This window comes from Oncorhynchus masou, chromosome 2, assembly GCF_036934945.1.
Source record: "Oncorhynchus masou masou isolate Uvic2021 chromosome 2, UVic_Omas_1.1, whole genome shotgun sequence".
Lineage (NCBI taxonomy): Eukaryota > Metazoa > Chordata > Actinopteri > Salmoniformes > Salmonidae > Oncorhynchus > Oncorhynchus masou.
The window spans coordinates 4,728,229-4,750,653 of record NC_088213.1 but is presented as its reverse complement, the minus strand read 5'-3'; the positions used below and the strand labels follow the sequence as shown (position 1 = coordinate 4,750,653).

The following is a 22,425-nucleotide window of genomic DNA, read 5'->3' as shown; positions in this document are numbered from 1 at the left end:
CTGCTATCCGTTGGAGGTGTGTGATGCTCTCTAGTGGATGAGAGCCCGTCGCCCTGCTATCCGTTGGAGGTGTGCGATGCTCTCTAGTGGATGAGAGCCCGTCGCCCTGCTATCCGTTGGAGGTGTGCGATGCTCTCTAGTGGATGAGAGCCCGTAGCCCTGCTATCCGTTGGAGGTGTGCGATGCTCTCTAGTGGATGAGAGCCCGTAGCCCTGCTATCGTGATAATGTACTGTATATTGTGTTGGAGGTGTGCGATGCTCTCTAGTGGATGAGAGCCCGTCGTCCTGCTATCCGTTGGAGGTGTGCGATGCTCTCTAGTGGATGAGAGCCCGTCGCCCTGCTATCCGTTGGAGGTGTGCGATGCTCTCTAGTGGATGAGAGCCCGTCGCCCTGCTATCCGTTGGAGGTGTGCGATGCTCTCTAGTGGATGAGAGCCCGTCGCCCTGCTATCCGTTGGAGGTGTGCGATGCTCTCTAGTGGATGAGAGCCCGTAGCCCTGCTATCCGTTGGAGGTGTGCGATGCTCTCTAGTGGATGAGAGCCCGTAGCCCTGCTATCCGTTGGAGGTGTGCGATGCTCTCTAGTGGATGAGAGCCCGTCGTCCTGCTATCCGTTGGAGGTGTGCGATGCTCTCTAGTGGATGAGAGCCCGTCGCCCTGCTATCCGTTGGAGGATGTCTGCGTCGGACTCTGATTACTCAATAGACTACCTGGCCAGTGACAGTGAGGATAATGACAACGACAGCGGCTTGGGACTGAGCCCCGACGGACACGCAGTCAGGACGGCACCTTCATCCTCCTTACCTCCACCCTCATCATCATCATTAAGGGACTCTCCCAGTAACACCGACTGTGGTTCTTCTAAGGACGGGATCTCGAGGCGAAGCAGGAATTCCAACCACGAGGACCCCAATAGGCTGAGCAGTGACACAGGAGATTTCGGGGACTCTGGCCTCAGTAGGGACGGGGACAGTGATAATTCCGACGATGCTGACCCTCGACTGAGCAGGGACAGAGATTGTAGTTGTGGTGGCACCCCTCCTCCAGCCACCTACGGAGGGGGCCGCTGCCCCAGTGAGACCCAGGGATGTAGTCCTACTGGGTACGGTCAGCAGCAGCAGCAGAGACTGTCATGGAGCCCGACGTCCCCCTCTCAAGCCTGGGATAGAAACAGTAGACACAGTGGCACTGGGAAGCCCGGGCAGGGCAGGAAGAGGGCACACAGCCATGGACGGCATCCTGGAGACCAAGGCTGTAGGAACAGAGACACAGCGGAACCTCTGGAGCCTGAGAAGGATCAGCTGTTTGCCCAGAAGGTAAAAGGTCACCACATACAGTAGATCCTATACATCCTATATGTCATTCTGGAGGGTCGCCCGGCTTATAAGACCCGTTATAAGACATGGGTCACACAGCCCAAATGCCAGCTGATTCCCTGGACAGTGGACTAGTACACTACTATGGGCGCTCAAAACAAAACAAAGAGCACTATGAATGGAATAGGGTGATAATGTGTAGCTTTAAGTAGAATATATGGAAATAAAATGAGTCATTTATAGAAGAAGGAATGGCTAAATAATGCTAGTTGTTTTAATTAGAAGATATGGCTATAATGCTAGTTGTTTTAATCGGAAGATATGGCTATAATGCTAGTTGTTGTAATCATAAGATATGGCTAAATAATGCTAGTTGTTTTAATCAGAAGATATGGCTAAATAATGCTAGTTGTTTTAATCAGAAGATATGGCTAAATAATGCTAGTTGTTTTAATCAGAAGATATGGCTAAATAATGCTAGTTGTTTTAATCAGAAGATATGGATATAATGCTAGTTGTTTTAATTAGAAGATGCTAATGCTAACCCCATGGTATTCATGTTATATAGCTAGAGAATACTCGTTGCTAATACCCCAGTATTCATGTTATATAGCTAGAGAATACTTGTTGCTAATGCTAATCCCCCAGTATTCATGTTATATAGCTAGAGAATACTAGTTGCTAATGCTAATCCCCCAGTATTCATGTTATATAGCTAGAGAATACTAGTTGCTAATGCTAACCCCCCAGTATTCATATTATATAGCTAGAGAATACTTGTTGCTAATGCTAATCCCCCAGTATTCATGTTATATAGCTAGAGAATACTAGTTGCTAATGCTAATCCCCCAGTATTCATGTTATATAGCTAGAGAATACTAGTTGCTAATGCGAATCCCCCAGTATTCATGTTATATAGCAAGAGAATAGTAGTTGCTAATGCTAATCTCCCAGTATTCATGTTATATAGCTAGAGAATACTAGTTGCTAATGCTAATCCCCCAGTATTCATGTTATATACATTTACATTTACATTTAAGTAATTTAGCAGACGCTCTTATCCAGAGCGACTTACAAATTGGTGAATTCACCTTCTGACATCAGTGGAACAGCCACTTTACAATAGTGCATCTAAATCATTTAAGGGGGGGGGGGGTGAGAAGGATTGGTTTATCCTATCCTAGGTATTCCTTGAAGAGGTGGGGTTTCAGGTGTCTCCGGAAGGTGCTGATTGACTCCGCTGTCCTGGCGTCGTGAGGGAGTTTGTTCCACCATTGGGGTCCAGAGCAGCGAACAGTTTTGACTGGGCTGAGCGGGAACTGAACTTCCTCAGTGGTAGGGAGGCGAGCAGGCCAGAGGTGGATGAACGCAGTGCCCTTGCTTGGGTGTAGGGCCTGATCAGAGCCTGGAGGTACTGCGGTGCCGTTCCCCTCACAGCTCCGTAGGCAAGCACCATGGTCTTGTAGCGGATGCGAGCTTCAACTGGAAGCCAGTGGAGAGAGCGGAGGAGCGGGGTGACGTGAGAGAACTTGGGAAGGTTGAACACCAGACGGGCTGCGGCGTTCTGGATGAGTTGTAGGGGTTTAATGGCACAGGCAGGGAGCCCAGCCAACAGCGAGTTGCAGTAATCCAGACGGGAGATGACAAGTGCCTGGATTAGGACCTGCGCCGCTTCCTGTGTGAGGCAGGGTCGTACTCATGGATGTTGTAGAGCATGAACCTACAGGAACGGGCCACCGCCTTGATGTTAGTTGAGAACGACAGGGTGTTGTCCAGGATCACGCCAAGGTTCTTAGCGCTCTGGGAGGAGGACACAATGGAGTTGTCAACCGTGATGGCGAGATCATGGAACGGGCAGTCCTTCCCCGGGAGGAAGAGCAGCTCCGTCTTGCCGAGGTTCAGCTTGAGGTGGTGATCCGTCATCCACACTGATATGTCTGCCAGACATGCAGAGATGCGATTCGCCACCTGGTCATCAGAAGGGGGAAAGGAGAAGATTAATTGTGTGTCGTCTGCATAGCAATGATAGGAGAGACCATGTGAGGTTATGACAGAGCCAAGTGACTTGGTGTATAGCGAGAATAGGAGAGGGCCTAGAACAGAGCCCTGGGGGACACCAGTGGTGAGAGCGCGTGGCGAGGAGACAGATTCTCGCCACGCCACCTGGTAGGAGCGACCTGTCAGGTAGGACGCAATCCAAGCGTGGGCCGCGCCGGAGATGCCCAACTCGGAGAGGGTGGAGAGGAGGATCTGATGGTTCACAGTGTCGAAGGCAGCCGATAGGTCTAGAAGGATGAGAGCAGAGGAGAGAGAGTTAGCTTTAGCAGTGCGGAGCGCCTCCGTGATACAGAGAAGAGCAGTCTCAGTTGAATGACTAGTCTTGAAACCTGACTGATTTGGATCAAGAAGGTCATTCTGAGAGAGATAGCGGGAGAGCTGGCCAAGGACGGCACGTTCAAGAGTTTTGGAGAGAAAAGAAAGAAGGGATACTGGTCTGTAGTTGTTGACATCGGAGGGATCGAGTGTAGGTTTTTTCAGAAGGGGTGCAACTCTCGCTCTCTTGAAGACGGAAGGGACGTAGCCAGCGGTCAGGGATGAGTTGATGAGCGAGGTGAGGTAAGGGAGAAGGTCTCCGGAAATGGTCTGGAGAAGAGAGGAGGGGATAGGGTCAAGCGGGCAGGTTGTTGGGCGGCCGGCCGTCACAAGAAGCGAGATTTCATCTGGAGAGAGAGGGGAGAAAGAGGTCAGAGCACAGGGTAGGGCAGTGTGAGCAGAACCAGCGGTGTCGTTTGACTTAGCAAACGAGGATCGGATGTCGTCGACCTTCTTTTCAAAATGGTTGACGAAGTCATCTGCAGAGAGGGAGGAGGGGGAGGGGGAGGAGGATTCAGGAGGGAGGAGAAGGTGGCAAAGAGCTTCCTAGGGTTAGAGGCAGATGCTTGGAATTTAGAGTGGAAGAAAGTGGCTTTAGCAGCAGAGACAGAGGAGGAAAATGTAGAGAGGAGGGAGTGAAAGGATGCCAGGTCCGCAGGGGCGAGTTTTCCTCCATTTCCGCTCGGCTGCCCGGAGCACTGTTCTGTGAGCTCGCAATGAGTCGTCGAGCCACGGAGCTGGAGGGGAGGACCGAGCCGGCATGGAGGATAGGGGACATAGAGAGTCAAAGGATGCAGAAAGGGAAGAGAGGAGGGTTGAGGAGGCAGAATCAGGAGATAGGTTGGAGAAGGTATGAGCAGAGGGAAGAGATGATAGGATGGAAGAGGAGAGAGTAGCGGGGGAGAGAGAGCGAAGGTTGGGACGGCGCGATACCATCCGAGTAGGGGCAGTGTGGGAAGTGTTGGATGAGAGCGAGAGGGAAAAGGATACAAGGTAGTGGTCGGAGACATGGAGGGGATTTGCAATGAGGTTAGTGGAAGAACAGCATCTAGTAAAGATGAGGTCGAGCGTATTGCCTGCCTTGTCAGTAGGGGGGGAAGGTGAGAGGGTGAGGTCAAAAGAGGAGAGGAGTGGAAAGAAGGAGGCAGAGAGGAATGAGTCAAAGGTAGACGTGGGGAGGTTAAAGTCGCCCAGGACTGTGAGAGGTGAGCCGTCCTCAGGAAAGGAGCTTATCAAGGCATCAAGCTCATTGATGAACTCTCCGAGGGAACCTGGAGGGCGATAAATGATAAGGATGTTAAGCTTGAAAGGGCTGGTAACTGTGACAGCATGGAATTCAAAGGAGGCGATAGACAGATGGGTAAGGGGAGAAAGAGAGAATGACCACTTGGGAGAGATGAGGATCCCGGTGCCACCACCCCGCTGACCAGAAGCTCTCGGGGTGTGCGAGAACACGTGGGCGGACGAAGAGAGAGCAGTAGGAGTAGCAGTGTTGTCTGTGGTGATCCATGTTTCCGTCAGTGCCAAGAAGTCGAGGGACTGGAGGGAGGCATAGGCTGAGATGAACTCTGCCTTGTTGGCCGCAGATCGGCAGTTCCAGAGGCTACCGGAGACCTGGAACTCCACGTGGGTCGTGCGCGCTGGGACCACCAGATTAGGGTGGCCGCGGCCACGCGGTGTGGAGCGTTTGTATGGTCTGTGCAGAGAGGAGAGAACAGGGATAGATAGACACATAGTTGACAGGCTACAGAAGAGGCTACGCTAATGCAAAGGAGATTGGAATGACAAGTGGACTACACTTATCAAATGTTCAGAACGTTAAGCTTACGAAGCAAGAATCTTATTGACTAAAATGATTGAAATGATACAGTACTGTACTATACTATATAGTACTGTACTATATAGCTAGAGAATACTAGTTGCTAATGCTAACCCCCCAGTATTCATGTTATATAGCTAGAGAATACTAGTTGCTAACCGTCCAGTATTCATGCTATATAGCTAGAGAATACTAGTTGCTAATGCTAATCCCCCAGTATTCATGTTATATAGCAAGAGAATACTAGTTGCTAATGCTAATCCCCCAGTATTCATGCTATATAGCAAGAGAATACTAGTTGCTGATGCTAATCCCCCCAGTATTCATGCTATATAACAAGAGAATACTAGTTGCTAATGCTAATCCCCCCAGTATTCATGCTATATAACAAGAGAATACTAGTTGCTAATGCTAATCCCCCAGTATTCATGCTATATAACAAGAGAATACTAGTTGCTAATGCTAATCCCCCAGTATTCATGCTATATAACAAGAGAATACTAGTTGCTAATGCTAATCCCCCAGTATTCATGCTATATAACAAGAGAATACTAGTTGCTAATGCTAATCCCCCAGTATTCATGCTATATAACAAGAGAATACTAGTTGCTAATGCTAACCCATCACTGTGTATGTTGTTGTTTAATTCCATTACCTTATTTTCTGAATAACTGTCATATGTAAATATTGTGTTGTTCCTGTTGCCGTAGTGATAACCAAAAGATCCCTGTGTTGTCCTCAGTGTATGGAGCTCCAGCGTTACCTCCATCCCCTGTCTTCCATCCTGAGAGGCCTGCACTCTGGGAGGTACTCAGAACGTGAGTGAGTTGTCTAATCTCTCCAAGAACTCATTTAACCCCGCAATCCTCCCCGTACTATACCCTACACCCACACAGAGAGCTTTTCTGAATGGTGTGTGTGTGTGTGTGTGTGTGTGTGTGTGTGTGTGTGTGTGTGTGTGTGTGTGTGTGTGTGTGTGTGTGTGTGTGTGTGTGTGTGTGTGTGTGTGTGTGCGTGCGTGCATTTGTGCGTGTGTGCGTGTGTGCGTGCGTGCGTGCGTGTGTGCGTGTTTGCGTGTGTGTGTGTGTGCGTTTGTGCGTGTGTGTGTGAGTGTGTGTGTGTGTATGTGTGTGTGTGTGTGTGTGTGTGTGAGTGTGCGTCACTACAGATCACCACTATAGACAGGCGGAGGCTTATCAGTCATGCTGACTAGGCTGCTAACGCAGATCGACTGAACGGGGAGCATCTTGTTGTCATTCCCTCGTGTGTTATTCATACGTTGTTTCTTTCACTATAGGCTAAGAGCCACTTTACATACTTGGTAACGTGACATAAACACATAGAATCATAAGGATGGAGGGATCAAAACACAGAACAGAGACAGTGATCTGATCTCCAGTCCTTTTAACCTCAGAGAGACTTTTCACTTTTGCATATTATCTACCTCATTTGCTTTGGCAATGTTAACACATGTTTCCCATGCCAATAAGGCCCCTTGAAATGAATTTAATTGAATTGAGAGAGAGACAGAGAGAGGTAGAGTGAGAGAGACAGACAGAGGTAGAGCGAGAGAGACAGAGAGAGACAGAGAGGTAGAGAGAGAGAGAGAGATAGCGACAGAGGTAGACAGAGAGAGATAGCGACAGAGAGAGGTAGAGACATAGAGAGAGAGAGAGAGAGAGATAGCGACAGAGAGACATAGAGACATAGAGAGAGAGAGATAGCGACAGAGAGAGGTAGAGACAGAGAGAGAGAGACCAAAATAATAATGGGCCCTGACAGTAAATCTCAGTAAGACCACAATAACGGTGTTCCAAAAAAGGTCCAGTCGCCAAGACCACAAATACTAATTCCATCTAGACACCGTTGCCCTAGAGCACACAAAAAACTATACATACCTTGGCCTAAACATCAGCGCCACAGGTAACTTCCACAAAGCTGTGAACGATCTGAGAGACAAGGCAAGAAGGGCATTCTATGCCATCAAAAGGAACATAACATTCAACATACCAATTAGGATCTGGCTAAAAATACTTGAATCAGTCATAGAACCCATTGCCCGTTACGGTTGTGAGATCTGGGGTCCGCTCACCAACCAATAATTCACAAAATGGGAGAAACTCCAAATTGAGACACTGCAGAATTCTGCAAAAACATCCTCAGTGTACAACGTAAAACACCAAATAATACATGCAGAGCAGAATTAGGCCGATACCCACTAATTATCAAAATCCAGAAAATAACCATTAAATTCTACAACCACCTAAAAGGACACGATTCCCAAACCTTCCATAACAAAGCCATCACCTACAGAGAGATGAACCTGGAGAAGAGTCCCCTAAGCAAGCTGGTCCTGGAGCTCTCTTCACAAACACAAACCACCCCACAGAGCCCCTGGACAGCAGCACAATTAGACCCAACCAAATCATGAGAAAACAAAAATATAATTACTTGACATATTGGAAAGGATTAACAAAAAAACAGAGCAAACTAGAATGCTATTTGCCCCTAAAAGGAGAGTACACAGTGGCAAAATACCTGTCCACTGTGACTGACCCAAAATTAAGGATAGCTTTGACTATGTACAGACTCAGTGAGCATAGCCTTGCTATTGAGAAAGGCCGCCGTAGGCAGACCTGGCTCTCAAGAGAAGACAGGCTATGTGCTCACTGCCCACAAAATGAGGTGGAAACTGAGCTGCACTTCCTAACCTCCTGCCCAATGTATGACCATATTAGAGAGACATATTTCCCTCAGATTACACAGATCCACAAAGAATTCGAAAACAAATCCAATTTTGAAAAACTCCCATATCTACTGGGTGAAATTCCACAGTGTGCCATCAGAGCAGCAAGATTTGTGACCTGTTGCCACAAGAAAAGGTCAACCAGTGAAGAACAAACACCATTGTAAATACAACCATATTTATGCTTATTTATTTTCCCTTGTGTACTTTAACTATTTGCACATCATTACAACACCAGGTTAGGCCAGGTTAGGTAGATATTGTAGAGCCTGTTGTAGTGCTGTGTGGGCCAGGTTAGGTAGATATTGTAGATCCTGTTGTAGTGCTGTGTGGGCCAGGTTAGGTAGATATTGTAGAGCCTGTTGTAGTGCTGTGTGGGCCAGGTTAGGTAGATATTGTAGAGCCTGTTGTAGTGCTGTGTGGACCAGGTTAGGTAGATATTGTAGAGCCTGTTGTAGTGCTGTGTGGGCCAGGTTAGGTAGATATTGTAGAGCCTGTTGTAGTGCTGTGTGGGCCAGGTTAGGTAGATATTGTAGAGCCTGTTGTAGTGCTGTGTGGGCCAGGTTAGGTAGATATGGTAGAGCCTGTTGTAGCGCTGTGTGGGCCAGGTTAGGTAGATATTGTAGAGCCTGTTGTAGTGCTGTGTGGGCCAGGTTAGGTAGATATTGTAGAGCCTGTTGTAGTGCTGTGTGGGCCAGGTTAGGTAGATATTGTAGAGCCTGTTGTAGTGCTGTGTGGGCCAGGTTAGTTAGATATTGTAGAGCCTGTTGTGCTGTGTGGGCCAGGTTAGGTAGATATTGTAGAGCCTGTTGTAGTGCTGTGTGGGCCAGGTTAGGTAGATATTGTAGAGCCTGTTGTAGTGCTGTGTGGGCCAGGTTAGGTAGATAATGTAGAGCTACAGAGTGCCAGGGAATTAGTGGATCAGATGAGGAGGCGGAGTCAGAGTGCCAGGGATTTAGTGGATCAGATGAGGAGGCGGAGTCAGAGTGCCAGGGATTTAGTCGATCAGATGAGGAGGAGTGGACAGAGTGCCAGGGGTTTAGTCGATCAGACGAGGAGGCGGAGTCAGAGTGCCAGGCGTTTAGTGAATCAGATGAGGAGGCGGAGTCAGAGTGCCAGGGGTTTAGTCGATCAGACGAGGAGGCGGAGTCAGAGTGCCAGGCGTTTAGTGAATCAGATGAGGAGGCGGAGTCAGAGTGCCAGGGGTTTAGTGGATCAGATGAGGAGGCGGAGTCAGAGTGCCAGGGGTTTAGTGGATCAGATGAGGAGGCGGATTCAGAGTGCCAGGGGATTAGTGGATCAGATGAGGAGGCGGAGTCAGAGTGCCAGGGGTTTAGTTCATCAGATGAGGAGGCGGAGTCAGAGTGCCAGGGGTTTAGTGGATCAGATGAGGAGGCAGAGTCAGAGTGCCAGGGGTTTAGTGGATCAGATGAGGAGGCGGAGTCAGAGTGCCAGGGGTTTAGTGCATCAGATGAGGAGGCGGAGTCAGAGTGCCAGTGGTTTAGTGGATCAGTTGAGGAGGCGGAGTCAGAGTGACACCAGCGTTTCTCAACCTCTTTTTTGAACCAAGGACTGACATTTTAAATAGGTAGCTTAGCAAACGAGCAGTTCTTTAAGAACGGAGTTGGAACAGACTCACTGTCTGTCTCTTTTCCTTACAGCTTTACTTCTAAATAGGTAACTGACAAAACCAGCAGTTCTTTCAAACTCATATTCTCTCTCTTGTGGCCTTGCTCATGATAACTTTTCCCTGTCTGTCCGTCTGTCTTCCAGGTCTTAGCCGTTTCCAGGAGAGCGTTGCTATGGACCGGATCCAGAGAATAATGGGAGTCCTCCAGAACCCAAACATGGGGTAAATATCCCCTCTCCTCCTCTCTCCGTCTCTGTCCCCAACTCTCACCACACCACATGGAACAACAACTAGAGCCCGGAGTTTACAGCCAGACTCCATTAGTTCTGTTCTACTGTCTGTTCTCCTCTCCCTCCCTGCAGTAGTTCCTGTCTGTTCTCCTCTCCTTCCCTACAGTAGTTCCTGTCTGTTCTCCTCTCCCTACAGTAGTTCCTGTCTGTTCTCCTCTCCTCTCCCTACAGTAGTTCCTGTCTGTTCTCCTCTCCTCTCTCTACAGTAGTTCCTGTCTGTTCTCCTCTCCTCTCCCTACAGTAGTTCCTGTCTGTTCTCCTCTCCTCTCCCTACAGTAGTTCCTGTCTGTTCTCCTCTCCTCTCCCTACAGTAGTTCCTGTCTGTTCTCCTCTCCCTACAGTAGTTCCTGTCTGTTCTCCTCTCCCTGCAGTAGTTCCTGTCTGTTCTCCTCTCCCTGCAGTAGTTCCTGTCTGTTCTCCTCTCCCTGCAGTAGTTCCTGTCTGTTCTCCTCTCCTCTCCCTACAGTAGTTCCTGTCTGTTCTCCTCTCCCTGCAGTAGTTCCTGTCTGTTCTCCTCTCCCTACAGTAGTTCCTGTCTGTTCTCCTCTCCCTGCAGTAGTTCCTGTCTGTTCTCCTCTCCCTGCAGTAGTTAATGTCTGTTCTCCTCTCCCTGCAGTAGTTCCTGTCTGTTCTCCTCTCCCTGCAGTAGTTCCTGTCTGTTCTCCACTCCCTGCAGTAGTTCCTGTCTGTTCTCCTCTCCCTGCAGTAGTTAATGTCTGTTCTCCTCTCCCTGCAGTAGTTCCTGTCTGTTCTCCTCTCCTCTCCCTACAGTAGTTCCTGTCTGTTCTCCTCTCCCTACAGTAGTTCCTGTCTGTTCTCCTCTCCTCTCCCTACAGTAGTTCCTGTCTGTTCTCCTCTCCCTACAGTAGTTCCTGTCTGTTCTCCTCCCTCTCCCTACAGTAGTTCCTGTCTGTTCTCCTCTCCCTACAGTAGTTCCTGTCTGTTCTCCTCTCCTCTCTCTACAGTAGTTCCTGTCTGTTCTCCTCTCCCTCCCTACAGTAGTTAATGTCTGTTCTCCTCTCTCTACAGCAGTTCCTGTCTGTTCTCCTCTCCCTACAGTAGTTCCTGTCTGTTCTCCTCTCCCTCCCTACAGTAGTTCCTGTCTGTTCTCCTCTCCCTCCCTACAGTAGTTCCTGTCTGTTCTCCTCTCCCTCCCTACAGTAGTTCCTGTCTGTTCTCCTCTCCCTACAGTAGTTCCTGTCTGTTCTCCTCTCCTCTCCCTACAGTAGTTCCTGTCTGTTCTCCTCTCCTCTCTCTACAGTAGTTCCTGTCTGTTCTCCTCTCCTCTCTCTACAGTAGTTCCTGTCTGTTCTCCTCTCCTCTCCCTACAGTAGTTCCTGTATGTGGGTAGGGGTGTAATCTGTATGATAACCGGACTTTAGCCCACTGTTATGTGGGTAGGGGTGTAATCTATATGATAACGGGACTTTAGCCCACTGTTATGTGGGTAGGGGTGTAATCTGTATGATAACCGGACTTTAGCTCACTGTTATGTGGGTAGGGGTGTAATCTATATGATAACGGGACTTTAGCCCACTGTTATGTGGGTAGGGGTGTAATCTATATGATAACGGGACTTTAGCCCACTGTTATGTGGGTAGGGGTGTAATCTATATGATAACGGGACTTTAGCTCACTGTTATGTGGGTAGGGGTGTAATCTATATGATAACGGGACTTTAGCTCACTGTTATGTGGGTAGGGGTGTAATCTGTATGATAACGGGACTTTAGCTCACTGTTATGTGGGTAGGGGTGTAAGCTATATGATAACGGGACTTTAGCTCACTGTTATGTGGGTAGGGGTGTAATCTATATGATAACCGGACTTTAGCCCACTGTTATGTGGGTAGGGGTGTAATCTGTATGATAACGGGACTTTAGCCCACTGTTATGTGGGTAGGGGTGTAATCTGTATGATAACCGGACTTTAGCCCACTGTTATGTGGGTAGGGGTGTAATCTGTATGTGTGTGAGGAGGAATCAGACCACATGTAGAGCAGCTCACAGCAGGTGACTTCTCATTATGGAACCCAGAATAATCTGAACCCACTACAGAGAGGATGAGGAGGAGGGAAGGGGAGGCAGATGAGAGGAGGAGGAGGGAAGGGGAGGAGGATGAGGAGAGGAGGAGGAGGAGGGAAGGGGAGGCAGATGAGAGGAGGAGGAGGAGAAGGATGAATAGGCAAGACGAAAGAGATAGAGAGGGGGGAGGGGGTGTAACAGTGTTAAATCCCACTGGCTGCTTAAAGCAGCAGAGCACACACACACACACACACACACACTGAGGGAGGCCACTAAGGGGCGATAGATAGGCAGTCGAACGGCCTCGGGGCTTACTGACTATTTATAGTGGTGAATGGAAGGAACAGGGCCCTCCCTCCCTCGCTCCCTCCCTCGCTCCCTTTCTCCCTCGCTCCCTTCCTCCCTCGCTCCCTCCCTCGCTCCCTCCCTCCCTCCCTCCCTCCCTCGCTCCTTCCCTCGCTCCCTCCTTCCCTCGCTCCCTCGCTCCCTCCCTCCCTCCCTCGCTCCCTCCCTCGCTCGCTCGCTCCCTCCCTCCGTCCTTCCCTCCTCCCTCCCTCCCTCCCTCCCTCCCTCCCTCCCTCCCTCCCTCCCTCCCTCCCTCCCTCCCTCCCTCCCTCCCTCACACGCAGCCACGTGTGGACAGGATCATGCAGCGTGTGTGACTGACTGCTCAGACACTCAAGCAGACAGCAAGCAGGCAGCAAGCAGGCAACAAGCAGGGAACAAGCAGGCAACAAGTAGGCAGCAAGCAGGCAACAAGCAGGCAACAAGCAGGGAACAAGCAGGCAGCAAGCAGACAGCAAGCAGACAGCAAGCAGGCAACAAGCAGGCAGCAAGCAGGCAGCAAGCAGGCAACAAGCAGGCAGCAAGCAGACAGCAAGCAGGCAGCAAGCAGGCAACAAGCAGACAGCAAGCAGACAGCAAGCAGGCAACAAGCAGGCAGCAAGCAGGCAACAAGCAGGCAGCAAGCAGGCAACAAGCAGATAACAAGCAGACAGCAAGCAGGCAGCATGCAGGCAACAAGCAGGCAACAAGCAGGCAACAAGCAGGCAGCAAGCAGACAGCAAGCAGGCAGCATGCAGGCAACAAGCAGGCAGCAAGCAAGCAACAAGCAGGCAGCACACAGCATCACGTCACATTTCTCCTGTAGAGGTAAACATGCCCAGGTCAGAGGCAGAATGTACAGACGAGATCAGTGGAGGTTTGGAACGGACACAGACATGACAACATGCTGAACCTGTGGCACGTTTATTCACTATATGTCATCACCAACTCTCCGTTTGCCTCCCAAATGGCACCCTGGACAAAAGTAGTGCCCTATATAGAGAATAGGGCTCTGGTCAAAAGTAGTGCCCTATATAGGGAATAGGGCTCTGGTCTAAAGTAGTGCACTATATAGGGAATAGGGCTCTGGTCTAAAGTAGTGCCCTATATAGGGAATAGGGCTCTGGTCTAAAGTAGTACACTATATAGGGAATAGGGCTCTGGTCTATAGTAGTGTACTATATAGGGAATAGGGCTCTGGTCTAAAGTTGTGCCCTATATAGGGAATAGGGCTCTGGTCGAAAGTAGTGCCCTATATAGGGAATAGGGCTCTGGTCTATAGTAGTGCACTATATAGGGAATAGGGCTCTGGTCTAAAGTAGTACCCTATATAGGGAATAGGGCTCTGTTCTATAGTAGTATCACTATATAGGGAATATGGCTCTGGTCTATAGTAGTGTACTATATAGGGAATAGGGCTCTGGTCTAAAGTAGAGCACTATATAGGGAATAGGGCTCTGGTCTATAGTAGTACCACTATATAAGGCTCTGGTCTATAGTAGTGTACTATATAGGGAATAGGGCTCTGGTCTAAAGTAGAGCACTATATAGGGAATAGGACTCTGGTCTATAGTAGTACCACTATATAGGGAATAGGGCTCTGGTCTATAGTAGTGTACTAGAACCCTGTTCTATTATGTAAAACCCATTTCTGTTATATGTTCTGTGTTCTAAACCCTGTTCTATTATGTGTTCTGTGTTCTAAACCCTGTTCTATTTATTATCTGTTCTGTGTTCTAAACCCTGTTCTATTTATTATCTGTTCTGTGTTCTAAACCCTGTTCTATTATGTGTTCTGTGTTCTAAACCCTGTTCTATTATGTGTTCTGTGTTCTAAACCCTGTTCTATTATGTGTTCTGTGTTCTAAACCCTGTTCTATTTTGTGTTCTGTGTTCTAAACCTTGTTCTATTATGTGTTCTATGTTCTAAACCCTGTTCTATTTATTATCTGTTCTGTGTTCTAAACCCTGTTCTATTTATTATCTGTTCTGTGTTCTAAACCCTGTTCTATTATGTGTTCTGTGTTCTAAACCCTGTGATATTTATTATGTGTTCTGTGTTCTAAACCCTGTTCTATTATGTGTTCTGTGTTCTAAACCCTGTTTTATTTATTATCTGTTCTGTGTTCTAAACCCTGTTCTATTTATTATGTGTTCTGTGTTCTAAACCCTGTTCTATTATGTGTTATAAACCCTGTTATATTTATTATGTGTTCTGTGTTCTAAACCCTGTTCTATTATGTGTTCTGTGTTCTAAACCCTGTTCTATTTATTATCTGTTCTGTGTTCTAAACCCTGTTCTATTTATTATGTGTTCTAAACCCTGTTCTATTATGTGTTATGTGTTCTAAACCCTGTTCTATTTATTATCTGTTCTGTGTTCTAAACCCTGTTCTATTATGTGTTCTGTGTTCTAAACCCTGTTCTATTTATTATCTGTTCTGTGTTCTAAACCCTGTTCTATTATGTGTTCTGTGTTCTAAACCCTGTTCTATTTATTATCTGTTCTGTGTTCTAAACCCTGTTCTAGTATGTGTTCTGTGTTCTAAACCCTGTTCTATTTATTATCTGTTCTGTGTTCTAAACCCTGTTCTATTTATTATCTGTTCTGTGTTCTAAACCCTGTTCTAGTATGTGTTCTGTGTTCTAAACCCTGTTCTATTATGTGTTCTGTGTTCTAAACCCTGTTCTATTTATTATCTGTTCTGTGATCTAAACCCTGTTATATTATGTGTTCTGTGTTCTAAACCCTGTTCTATTTATTATCTGTTCTGTGATCTAAACCCTGTTATATTATGTGTTCTGTGTTCTAAACTCAGTTATTTTCTCTGTTCTGTGTTCTATTTTCTTTTCTGTGTTCTAAATCTTGGTATGTTCTGTGTTCTGTTTGTAGTGAGCGCTACGTTAGTGTGATCCTGAAGATGGAAACGATGCTCCATAGCTGGTTTCCTCAAGTCAGAGCCCGCCCAGACCCAGACCCAGACCCAGACACAGACCCTGACCAGCACAATGACAGCCAGGAAGAGCACCACACTCCAGCTAAGAGACACAAGGTAACGGTCTTTAACAGTGAGGTTTGATGAAAGACTGTTCCAATATTGACACCAGCATAACACTTAGAATGGTAGAATGCATGTCCAGAACACTGCTACATCATAGATGAGATACTGGTTCTGTCCCAACACTACCATTCCATTTAGAATGCATGTCCAGAACACTGTTACATCATAGATGAGATACTGGTTCTGTTCCACACTACCATTCCATTTAGAATGCATGTCCAGAACACTGCTACATCATGGATGAGATACTGGTTCTGTCCCAACACTACCATTCCATTTAGAATGCATGTCCAGAACACTGCTACATCATAGATGAGATACTGGTTCTGTTCCAACACTACCATTCCATTTAGAATGCATGTCCAGAACACTGCTACATCATAGATGAGATACTGGTTCTGTTCCAACACTACCATTCCATTTAGAATGCATGTTCAGAACACTGCTACATCATAGATGAGATACTGGTTCTGTCCCAACACTACCATTCCATTTAGAATGCATGTCCAGAACACTGCTACATCATAGATGAGATACTGGTTCTGTTCCAACACTACCATTCCATTTAGAATGCATGTCCAGAACACTGCTACATCATAGATGAGATACTGGTTCTGTCCCAACACTACCATTCCATTTAGAATGCATGTCCAGAACACTGCTACATCATAGATGAGATACTGGTTCTGTTCCAACACTACCATTCCATTTAGAATGCATGTCCAGAACACTGCTACATTATAGATGAGATACTGGTTCTGTTCCAACACTACCATTCCATTTAGAATGCATGTCCAGAACACTGCTACATTGTATGTGGTAGCTCTGCTAGTAGGAAGATAGGAGAGCAGACACTTTCAGTGCAGTTTGGAATGCAACCCTACAGGTAGGAGTTAAGGGAGGGAGGAAGGGAGGGAGGGAGGGAGGGAGGGAGGGAGGGAGGGAGGGAGGGAGGGAGGAGAGGAGCCCATCATAGCCATTATCCTGAGAATAGCAGGAAGAGAACAGAGCAGGGTTTATAATCTATCTCTTCAGGAGAGGAATTATAGAGGTGTCATTTTACATAAGACAATGGACTGAGAACAACAGAGTAATGTATTAGAGGACAGGTAGAGGTCTGGAAGAGGAGGAGTAGAGGGAGTAGGAGAGAAGGGAGGAGGAGAGAAGGGAGGATGAGGGGGAAGGGAGGAGGAGTAGAGGGAGTAGGAGAGAAGGGAGGAGGAGTAGAGGGAGTAGGAGAGAAGGGAGGAGGAGAGAAGGGAGGATGAGGGGGAAGGGAGGAGGAGTAGAGGGAGTAGGAGAGAAGGGAGGAGGAGTAGAGGGAGTAGGAGAGAAGGGAGGCAGAGAGAAGGGAGGATGAGGGGGAAGGGAGGAGGAGTAGAGGGAGTAGGAGAGAAGGGAGGAGGAGTAGAGGGAGTAGGAGAGAAGGGAGGAGGAGAGAAGGGAGAAGGGAGGAGGAGTAGAGGGAGTAGGAGAGAAGGGAGGAGAAGAGAAGGGAGGAGGAGTAGAGGGAGGAGAGGGGAAGGAAGGAGGAGTAGAGGGAGTAGGAGAGAAGGGAGGAGGAGAGAAGGGAGGAGGAGAGAAGGGAGGAGGAGTAGAGGGAGGAGGAGAGAAGGAAGGAGGAGTAGAGGGAGTAGGAGAGAAGGGAGGAGGAGTAGAGGGAGGAGAGGGGAAGGGATGAGGAGAGGACGGAGGAGTAGAAGGAGGAGGAGAGAAGGGAGGAGGAGTAGAGGGAGTAGGAGAGAAGGGAGGAGGAGAGAAGGCAGGAGGAGTAGAAGGAGGAGGAGAGAAGGGAGGAGGAGAGAAGGGAGAAGGAGTAGAAGGAGGAGGAGTAGAGGGAAGGGAGAAGGAGGAGGTTAAGAAGTAGGAGAGGAGGAAAAACAAGGTTCCTAATTTTCCTCTCTTGTGTCAGACCGACTGTGTTCTGTCCTCTCCCCCTCGGAAGATGTTAGACAATTGAAGTTATGATGTCATCACGAGATAATAATCTGGAGTCTAGAATCTCATTAGAAAGCAGAAGGCAGAATTCTACTCAGTCAGGATGACATAATGTCTCTGAGGGAAGAAGGATATTCTACTCTTCTTTGTAGTCAGTTCTTCATGGTGGACAAAGGGATACAAACCGAACCTATTCTGTTGTGACTCTCCACAGCAGTACCAGGCCCCAGCCCAGCCACCACCTCCAGCCTATCCTCCCGTCGTCTCCCCCCCAGAGGGTGCCCACCACCCAGCCCTGCTAGCCTCCGACGGACCCCTGCCCGGCTCCTTCCCCTACTCCTCTGCCACTCATCTCAAACGTCTCCACACCGCCCCCATCTGCTCCTCCAACACAGAGACAGAGACAGAGACAGCCCAGCAAGAGCCACCGGGCCTGGTCAGGCCCTCCCTCGCCTGCTCCCTGGGATCCAACCGTCCAGCCAACGACCAGGAACAGACCCAAGACGACGCGGTCTCCTCCAGCACTGACCCCCAGGGGAGCACTGTGGACCCCCACCTCCAGACCCACCATTACAGAGTCAGACCCCGAGCCCACCGACGAGGACCTCCGTTGGGGAAGATCAGCTCGCCCTGCCTGGAGAGGCTGCTCCAGTCCAAGCAGAGCATCATCTCACCCAGAAACATGGGAGGCCATAGTCCGGGAGGTGGTGGGGAGAGCAGCCGTTCGTAACAGCTAGACTCAGACATGGTCCATGGAGGAGATAAGGACTGATCTGGGCACAGAGTTGACCCGGGAGAGACAGAGCTGTATCTTTCCACAACAGGCTCTCCAATACAGCAGGGGGCATTGGTCGGTGTCTGAGCGGGACGCTGTCTCTTTAAGAGCTGTGTGTCATGTGATCCATCAGGTGATCCATCATGTGATCCAACTACGGTTTCTTTATCTACAGTAAGACACAGAGACATGGAGGAGAGGAGACATATTATAGACCTGCAGTAAGACAGGGAGGAGAGGAGACATATTATAGACCTGCAGTAAGACACAGAGACATGGAGGAGAGGAGACATATTATAGACCTGCAGTAAGACACAGAGACATGGAGGAGAGGAGACATATTATAGACCTGCAGTAAGACAGGGAGGAGAGGAGACATATTATAGACCTGCAGTAAGACATGGAGGAGAGGAGACATATTATAGACCTGCAGTAAGACACAGAGACATGGAGGAGAGGAGACATATTATAGACCTGCAGTAAGACACAGAGACATGGAGGAGAGGAGACATATTATAGACCTGCAGTAAGACAGGGAGGAGAGGAGACATATTATAGACCTGTAGTAAGACACAGAGACATGGAGGAGACATATTGTAGACCTGCAGTAAGACACAGAGACATGGAGGAGAGGAGACATATTATAGACCTGCAGTAAGACACAGAGACATGGAGGAGAGGAGACATATTATAGACCTGCAGTAAGACACAGAGACATATTATAGACCTGCAGTAAGACACAGAGACATGGAGGAGAGGAGACATATTACAGACCTGCAGTAAGACACAGAGACATGGAGGAGAGGAGACATATTATAGACCTGCAGTAAGACACAGAGACATATTATAGACCTGCAGTAAGACACAGAGACATAGAGGAGACATATTATAGACCTGCAGTAAGACACTGAGACATGGAGGAGAGGAGACATATTATAGACCTGCAGTAAGACACAGAGACATGGAGGAGAGGAGACATATTATAGACCTGCAGTAAGACACAGAGACAGGGAGGAGAGGAGACATATTATAGACCTGCAGTAAGACACAGAGACATGGAGGAGACATATTATAGACCTGCAGTAAGACACAGAGACATGGAGGAGAGGAGACATATTATAGACCTGCAGTAAGACACAGAGACATGGAGGAGAGGAGACATATTAGACCTGCAGTAAGACACAGAGACATGGAGGATAGGAGACATATTATAGACCTGCAGTAAGACACAGAGACATGGAGGAGAGGAGACATATTAGACCTGCAGTAAGACACAGAGACATGGAGGAGAGGAGACATATTATAGACCTGCAGTAAGACAGGGAGGAGAGGAGACATAATATAGACCTGCAGTAAGACACAGAGACATGGAGGAGAGGAGACATATTATAGACCTGCAGTAAGACACAGAGACAGGGAGGAGAGGAGACATATTATAGACCTGCAGTAAGACAGGGAGGAGAGGAGACATATTATAGACCTGCAGTAAGACACTGAGACATGGAGGAGAGGAGACATATTATAGACCTGCAGTAAGACACAGAGACATGGAGGAGAGGAGACATATTATAGATCTGCAGTAAGATAGGGAGGAGAGGAGACATATTATAGACCTGCAGTAAGACACAGAGACAGGGAGGAGAGGAGACATATTATAGACCTGCAGTAAGACACTGAGACATGGAGGAGAGGAGACATATTATAGACCTGCAGTAAGACACAGAGACAGGGAGGAGAGGAGACATATTATAGACCTGCAGTAAGACAGGGAGGAGAGGAGACATATTATAGACCTGCAGTAAGACAGGGAGGAGAGGAGACATATTATAGACCTGTAGTAAGACACAGAGACATGGAGGAGAGGAGACATATTATAGACCTGCAGTAAGACAGGGAGGAGAGGAGACATATTATAGACCTGCAGTAAGACACAGAGACAGGGAGGAGAGGAGACATATTATAGACCTGCAGTAAGACAGGGAGGAGAGGAGACATATTATAGACCTGCAGTAAGACACAGAGACATGGAGGAGAGGAGACATATTATAGACCTGCAGTAAGACAGGGAGGAGAGGAGACATATTATAGACCTGCAGTAAGACACAGAGACATGGAGGAGAGGACTAACCTTGGTTTTGTTTGTTATCTTGAGGACAGACAGAGAGAGAGAGCTGTAAAACAGAAGGGGTCTTGGGTAAAAGGACAGAAACACGTCTCCATCAGTATCCTACATGCAGTAGCCTTGCCCATCACTTTCATTTGGTGCAGTTGAGTTGGACTTATCTGGCCTGAGGGAGTTGAGTTGGACTTATCTGGCCTGAGGGAGTTGAGTTGGACTTATCTGGCCTGAGGGAGTTGAGTTGGACTTATCTGGCCTGAGGGAGTTGAGTTGGACTTATCTGGCCTGAGGGAGTTGAGTTGGACTTATCTGGACTGAGGAAGTTGAGTTGGACTTATCTGGACTGAGGAAGTTGAGTTGGACTTATCTGGACTGAGGAAGTTGGACTTATCTGGCCTGAGGAAGTTGGACTTATCTGACCTGAGGAAGTTGGACTTATCTGGACTGAGGAAGTTGGACTTATCTGACCTGAGGAAGTTGGACTTATCTGGCCTGAGGAAGTTGGACTTATCTGGCCTGAGGAAGTTGGACTTATGGAAGTTGGACTTATCTGGCCTGTGGAAGTTGGACTTATCTGACCTGAGGAAGTTGGACTTATCTGGCCTGTGGAAGTTGGACTTATCTGGCCTGTGGAAGTTGGACTTATCTGGCCTGTGGAAGTTGGACTTATCTGGCCTGTGGAAGTTGGACCTATCTGGCCTGAGGAAGTTGGACTTATCTGGACTGTGGAAGTTGGACTTATCTGGCCTGAAGAAGTTGTGTTGGACTTATCTGGCCTGTGGAAGTTGGACTTATCTGGCCTGTGGAAGTTGGACTTATCTGGCCTGTGGAAGTTGGACTTATCTGACCTGAGGAAGTTGGATTTATCTGACCTGAGGAAGTTGGACTTATCTGGCCTGAGGAAGTTGGACTTATCTGGCCTGTGGAAGTTGGACTTATCTGGCCTGTGGAAGTTGGACTTATCTGGCCTGTGGAAGTTGGACTTATCTGGCCTGTGGAAGTTGGACTTATCTGGCCTGTGGAAGTTGGACTTATCTGGCCTGTGGAAGTTGGACTTATCTGGCCTGTGGAAGTTGGACTTATCTGGCCTGTGGAAGTTGGACTTATCTGGCCTGAGGAAGTTGAGGGTGATCAGATGGATAAATGGTTGGACTGGATAGCCTGGTTTCCCATCTGGGAACAAGAAGGGTCTTAAAATCATAAATAATAACAGGAATACTGGGATATGGGCTCTAGTTATTCCGACAGCTGACAGAATGTGATTAGATCCCACATGGCCCCCTGATATCCATCCTGGTAGAGGAGTATCCCATTGAAAGGTAACTAGCACTGACAGTTGGACTCTTCCTCTTCCTTCAGTCCACTTGTTTATGTTAGTTGACACAATAGCGCAACCTCATGTTGACACCATGTCCACGTTGGTCCATAGATAGGATCAACAACAACAACAACAACCTGACGTCAGCCATTCCACCTATCAGCTTGGCCCTGACACGACCTCACGTTGACACCATGTCCACGTTGGTCCATAGATAGGATCAACAACAACAACAACAACAACAACAAACTGACGTCAGCCATTCCACCTATCAGCTTGGCCCTGACACGACCTCATGTTGACACCATGTCCATGTTGGACCATAGATAGGATCAACAACAACAACAACAACAACAACAAACTGACGTCAGCCATTCCACCTAACAGCTTGGCCCTGACACGACCTCCCTGCTCCTCCTGTGTGACACGCCAAGGGTCACTGTGGAGACCTTGAACTACACCAAGAGAAGATTTATCTGGTCACCGGCAGACAGACAGACAGACACAGACAGACAGACAGATAGACAGACAGTGCCTGTCAAGCATTTCACTTGGGCTGTAATGTGGTGAACTGAGAGAGATGGAGAGAGAGACAGATAGACTATAACAACAGAGAGAGACAGACTATGAAGACAGAGAGAGAGACAGAGAGACTATGAAGACAGAGAGAGTCAGTGCTTCTCCCTAGCCAC

The 22,425-nt window shown here is 48.1% G+C and overlaps 1 protein-coding gene across 1 annotated transcript; it reads left to right on the top strand.

The window, feature by feature from the left end:
• Positions 1-277: 277 nt before the first annotated feature.
• On the top strand, positions 278-21,089 carry LOC135554503 (uncharacterized). Its single transcript, XM_064986843.1, has 5 exons — positions 278-1,316; positions 6,251-6,326; positions 10,028-10,106; positions 15,415-15,574; positions 17,736-21,089. The coding sequence occupies exons 1-5, from the start codon at positions 642-644 to the stop codon at positions 18,249-18,251; spliced, it is 1,506 nt and encodes a 501-aa protein (XP_064842915.1). The 5' UTR covers positions 278-641; the 3' UTR covers positions 18,252-21,089.
• The last annotated feature ends 1,336 nt before the right edge of the window (positions 21,090-22,425 follow it).